At 38.5% G+C, this 6,000-nt stretch overlaps 1 protein-coding gene across 4 annotated transcripts in view; it reads left to right on the forward strand.

The window, feature by feature from the left end:
• Positions 1–5,688, forward strand: part of lsm14b (LSM family member 14B) — a 28,173-nt gene extending 22,485 nt beyond the window's left edge. For all 4 annotated transcript variants that reach the window (XM_043710657.2, XM_043710656.2, XM_043710658.2 and 1 more), the window contains 2 exons: positions 556–725; positions 3,911–5,688. In XM_043710657.2, coding sequence (XP_043566592.1) covers positions 556–721 — 166 coding nt within the window. In that variant the 3' untranslated portion in view covers positions 722–725; positions 3,911–5,688. The remainder of the gene's footprint in view (positions 1–555; positions 726–3,910) is intronic.
• The last annotated feature ends 312 nt before the right edge of the window (positions 5,689–6,000 follow it).

The following is a 6,000-nucleotide window of genomic DNA, read 5'->3' on the forward strand; positions in this document are numbered from 1 at the left end:
CTTTGGATTTAGACAGCTTCTAATCCTTAAGTAAAAAATTAAATATTCTGGATGTACATTAGTTGGGATGTTGGGTGTATTTTGCTGTGACTGAAAATTAGTCCTATAAATTAGCATATGTAATTAATTTTGTTGCCATGCGACAATGTTTATTGAACAGAAGAATATTAAAAAAAAACCTGAAATGCAGATGTGACTATTTGTTCTCTGTAATTGACCAAGGTTGTCCTTCAGTCATCAATGCTATTAAATTTTAAATTCAAGTTTGAATCTGAACCAAGTATTAAATGGTTGGCTAATCTCAACATGTCTGCAGAAGCTATTTTGTTTTGACCCAGGTTTGTTGAATCTGACTGTAGATTTCTTTTTAAACAAGCACAGATCGGAGAATATTGCCCATTGAGCTATAGAGGAAGCTGTTTATGGCTTTATAAATGCATTTTACAACCACTGAATTTGCTTTCTTTGCCACCAATATCAGACTGCATTTTTAATATTGTAGCTTCTCCAAAATAATCCATTGCTTTACTGTTTTGACCACTCCATTTTTTATAGGCGTACATGGGCTGAAGAAAGAAAACTTAATACAGAGACTTTTGGGATTTCAGCTAAATTTCTTCGTGGTCGTGGTTTTCGTGGAGGCTTCCGTGGAGGAAGGGGCCGTGGAGGAGGGAGAAGGACCTCTTCAATGCCAAGAAATAGTGGCGGTAGCAGGGTTTAGTAAGGTATAGCGTTGGATAAATTCAGAGATTTCTTTTTGGAGTATGAAGGACTGTCCTTGAGTGCATTCTTGGACTGATGTACAGGCCATTCTGTTGTAACGTGCATTTTGTTAACGAGTTCGCTCTAACATAATTGACAAATCAGAGACACTTTCTAAAGCATGCAGTTTTAAAGTGTGTATTGATTAAACACGATAACAGCCCCAGTAGTTTAAATGTGCTACTATTACACAATTTTCTTAGTACGGGATTGCACAAGAACAGAACTGCTGCATTATAGCAGAACTGACTGTAGTGTATTAAACTTTGAATTGATAAAGTCTGACAACTATTTTATTGAATGCTGACAATCTTTTTTTTCACATTAGGTGCTAAGTATTTTTGAGCAATTTTAAATGTGCATCAGATCAAGGAACATGAAGTGCTCAGACAAGGACTAATCCATATTGAATCTGGGCAGTTCTCCTAAAGTGCAAATAATTTTTAAAATCATTCTACAAACTAATTTTTTCTTTTTCTTTTCTCTTCATGAGAGGGTGTTTTTTTTTTGTTGTTGCAGTATCTTGCTCTTGTTCCTTGCTTGTGCTTAGTTTCTGTCAAAGATGTAATGTCTTAAAGATCTGAACTGCTTTCCACAATGTAAATGAACATTGGCGGCATGGTGGCTCGGTGGTTAGCACTGCTGCCTCACAGCACCAGGGACCCAGATTCGATTCCCGCCTCTGACAACTGTCTGTGTGGAGTTAGTGCAGGTCAGGTGAATTGACCATAGTGTTAGGAGCATTAGTCAGAGGGAAATGGGTCTGGGTGGGTTACTCTTCGGAGGGTGGACTTGTTGGGCCAAAGGGCCTATAGGGAATCTAATCTAAAATGTTGCTATTTGAAATAACTTAGTCAGTGTGTTGACTTTATGCCTTGCAAGGACCTTGAGCGATAGTCTGTGCAAGTTGACTGTAGTTGGTTAATAGTGGACGTTTTTGGATGGCTATTCATGTCAGTGATGTGCATTACGAGTGAATTACTGTTTTAAATTCAGGAAACTAATGTATACTGCATTGAATAGAAATTTCAGGATGTAATGCCTGTTTTCATTTCAATGCAACTCCCTTAGTTTTATTGAGTAGACCTATAATGACGCACTTAGACCAACCCATAGAATGCCTAGCCTGAGAGAGTGCATATTGCTCTGCATTAGAATATTGGAAGGTAATATAAGCTTGAATAATTGAGTCTTTTTGAAACCTTGGGATCAAGATGCTGAGTTCTTTAACTACTATGGAAAGAATAGCCAGTGCGATGTTTTAACAATTTGAAGTGCTCACATTGGCTCCAGGTATTAATGAGAAGCTCAAACTTCAGAAACATGTCCTACTCATCAGAAAGTTGTTTGAATTTCTCCAATGGAGTGCAAAAGGGCATGCCAAGAGCAGCACCAGGCAAAGCTAAAAATGAGGTGTCAATCTGATAAAGCTAAAAACAGACTTCAGTGCCAGGAAGCATTGAGCAGTATGTGATAGCTGAGTGGTTCCACAGCCAATTCATAAGCACTGCAGTTCTGCATACTTAATCATCAATCCCTTGACAGTGACATCAAGAACGACTCTAAGCAAAATTGAAATCATAGGAATCAAAAACTCTCGAGTCAAACATGTGGCACAAATGAAGGTAATTGTGAAAATTGGAGGTTGGTAATCTCCTCAGTAAATAGCTGCTGGAGTTCCATGAGGTAGTGTCCTAGAACTAAAGTTCAGCCACTTCAAAGACCTCCCTCTTTCATAAGGTCCTAAGTGGGATGTTCAGCAATATGTGTGGCAACTCCGATACTGAAGTAGCCCATATTCAAATGCAGCAAGACTGACAAGCAACATAACAGCAGATAATTGCTGTCTCCAGTACTGTCCCTTGACATTGAATGGCATTACCTACTACTGATATATCATGGAGGTTACTGTTCACCATGGATCAGTATGTATGAATGCCAATTTCATATCCTCAGCTGGTGTGGGAATTGAACCTGCACTGTTGGTGTTATGCTGCATTGTAAACCAGCAAACTGACCTCGCCATGAAGATCCTACCTCCTTTATCTATCTGTCTGTCTCTTTCTCCTCTCCACCCCCCCCCCCCCCACCCCCCCCCCCCCCGATGTGATGTTTAGATATTAATTCACCACTTTGTACCCCTCTAAGAGAGCAGCCCTATGAATCTTGAACTGTGGCAACGTCTATAAATAGTGGTTATGAAAACATGTGGGAGACTAGGAATCTTCCAGCAAGTAACTACCCTCCTGATTTCTGAAAACTTGTCCACCATCCAGGCACACATCAGAAGTGTGATGGAAATCTCTCCACTTCTCTGGATGAGTGCAATTCCAACAACACTCAAAGCTTGACACTATCCAGGGATGCATTGCAAAAATTCACTAAAGTACCTTAGACCCCACCTTCCAAAACTCTGACAGCTTCCATCTTAGAAGGACAGGAGCAGCAGCAGATGCATGGGGACACTACCACCTGCAAGTTCCTCTCTTAGCCACTCACCATCCTGACTTGGCACTGTATTGTTTTCCCATCAGTATCACTGGGTCAAATCCCACAACTTAATGGCATTGTGGGTCGACTTAGAGCACATGGACTGTAGCAATTCAAGAAGGCAGCTCAGTGCCACCTCATGGGCAGCTAGGGAATATGGCCATAAATTCAGGTCCACATCCATTAGGGTAGTTTTAGTGAGGGGAAAGCATTCCAATCCAGTAGAAACAAGTTATAACAAGTCTTTACAACATGGTATTGTTTCAATCTCAATTTGAAAAGTGAAACTGAGCAACCAACTGGTCAAGACTAACCGATCAGATCAATTGTAGCTAGACTTGTGCAGACTTTTATCCTGAAGTTTCTGCAAGAGTCACAGACAAGTCATTTTATCATTTATGACATTCCCACCCTGTCTATCTTCAGAATTGGCTTATCCAAATCAAAGATACTTTCATGTTTGCCTATTGATGCAAGTGTGTTATGAAAGAGGAACATGTTTGCTTTTCAGGTTTTAAGTTTAGAGAAGGAGCAGCAAGTCCTTTTGTGAATACTTTATTTGTCATGATGCATCTAAGTTAATTACATAGCTGCTGAAAGCATTTGCATCAGTGTGCCTGGATCATGCATTAATTTTTACTTTTCGTTTACATTTCAGAGTCTCTCGACAATGCTGAGAAGATTGGGTTTTTGGGTTCTCTGTAAATACTAAGAATCGGCACTGCAGATGTTACTTGTGAACTAGTGGGTATTCATTTTTGTTTAAATACACCCAAAGGAGCAACTAGCAAGCTAGTTGTAAAATGCTGCTTCTAGTATCCTGTCAATTAAGGTTTTGTATTGATTTTGAGGTCCTTATACAGTGAAAAAGGAGTTGTTTATTTTGGGTTAACTGTGTGTTTAACAGGTGTGGGAGTAATTGCTTGTCTGTAACTGGCTAGTTTTCACAAATCGTGCACGGAAAGCTTAATTTATTTTGAAGAACAAAGCTTCCATGTTGCATCTGTTGCTGCATATGCTCAGGATTACCACCAGTCCTTTCTGCTATGATAAAGCATCCTTGTATGTAAGTGTTTGAAATGTTTCTCACCCATGCAGATTCTCAGAGCTCCATTTATGGTGCAGAAGGTTAAGGCTTGTTTTAATTCATCTTTAAATTTAGATGACTCCTTTTTTTTTGAAGTATTACAGAATCATTAAAGGAGGGTGCAGTGAACAGTAATTGGCATGAGTCAATTATCCATGTCACTTGTATGCACTTGGAATTGAGTAACTTAAATATTTTTAGATGCATCTGTTCACTTCATTTTTGCTTAAATTGTTTGTATTGATATATCCTTGTAATTTGAAAAATGGTAAACAGTGACTTATTTTCAAGTGCTTTCCAACTGCTCTCTTCAATCTTTAATGTTTGGAGTTGCTTTTCTGTTAACTTTCATGTTTGCATGGGTGAAAAGGATGGCTTCATTTAACCTGCATTTATCTGTAACTGTTTTATATTGGTAGCTTAATTCAGACTCCTGGAGGCTGGTATGGGTCAGCTGGCTCCCAGCAAATAGTGTGAAAAATGGCTCCTTCTTTAACTTGAATACACTTATTCATGTACAATACTGCCACCAGGGTAAAGGAGCTGAATTTAGCAACATAAATATTGAAACTGCTCAATGATGTTGGTCTCCTAGAATCTGGATAAATGATGCCACTATAAAAATCAGTGTAAATATGTCAATTGGTAATCAATCTGATGCATGCCCCTGGTGTAAATATTCTGAATGAGCTTCCATATTTTTAAGTTTAATGCATTCACACTAAAGGTGCAATGTTAATGGGAGTTCAACTGCTAAATACTTATGGGATACACCTCGAGGCACAATAGATTATATAAATTCTTGGGTTGTAGCATGTGCATAACTATGGGTTATTTTGTCTGACACCACAATTTACGAATGTGCTGGATTTAAATTTGTGAAACATTGAGTTCAGAAGTTTCTTTTAGTGCTATATGTACCAAGAATTGCATGGAAAGCCAGGTATGATACAAAATCTGGATGTTCACTGCAGTGTGCAAAATAAGGATAATCATTTTGAGAAGGAAATGTGCAACGGTGCTCTGTACAAAGCTAATGTGTTTTGAATGTGTTAAAATACCTGCAGATGTTTGTGTTGTATAAACTTTGTTTCATTTAAAACTTTTTTGGCACTTGTTGATCTGGGAAGAGTTGGCTAGCTTTTGAAGATCACTACCTTCATAGCAGAGCATTAATTGTTCTACAAGCTAGCCTGTTATTGCGCACACTTTGAAATTTTGAAACTGACATTATGCAATGTCACAAAGCCATGGTAACTGCACTCTTGTAGCAATAAATATTGTGTGAAGTACACTTTAACCACATTGGGAAAATACCCTAATGATTTAATAAATGATGAGCAAAGGTACTTTCTCTGTCCCTTTTTATTTTTTAAAATCCTTACTCGGCTTGATCTGACAAAGCTTGTGTGACAACCTTTTCCGAGTGTAGATGCCTAAACAAAGGGTGAGGGCAAAAGTAACAATCTTATTTACTAGATAGTTGTATCCATCGTGTCCTTGCAAAAATTCTCTTGAACGCAAGCTGCTTTGTGGTTCTTTAGTCATGAATCAGATTTCTTTGTACAGTTGATATAAGCTCATTAACCAAGGTGAGACTGATCATCAGATGTACACATCTGGTAAAATGCAAGAAACTTGTCTCAACATGGTTCCTTCAT

This window comes from Chiloscyllium plagiosum, unplaced genomic scaffold (assembly GCF_037043375.1).
Source record: "Chiloscyllium plagiosum isolate Xiang-an unplaced genomic scaffold, Cpla_swu_hap1 HiC_scaffold_15, whole genome shotgun sequence".
In the NCBI taxonomy this organism is placed as follows: domain Eukaryota; kingdom Metazoa; phylum Chordata; class Chondrichthyes; order Orectolobiformes; family Hemiscylliidae; genus Chiloscyllium; species Chiloscyllium plagiosum.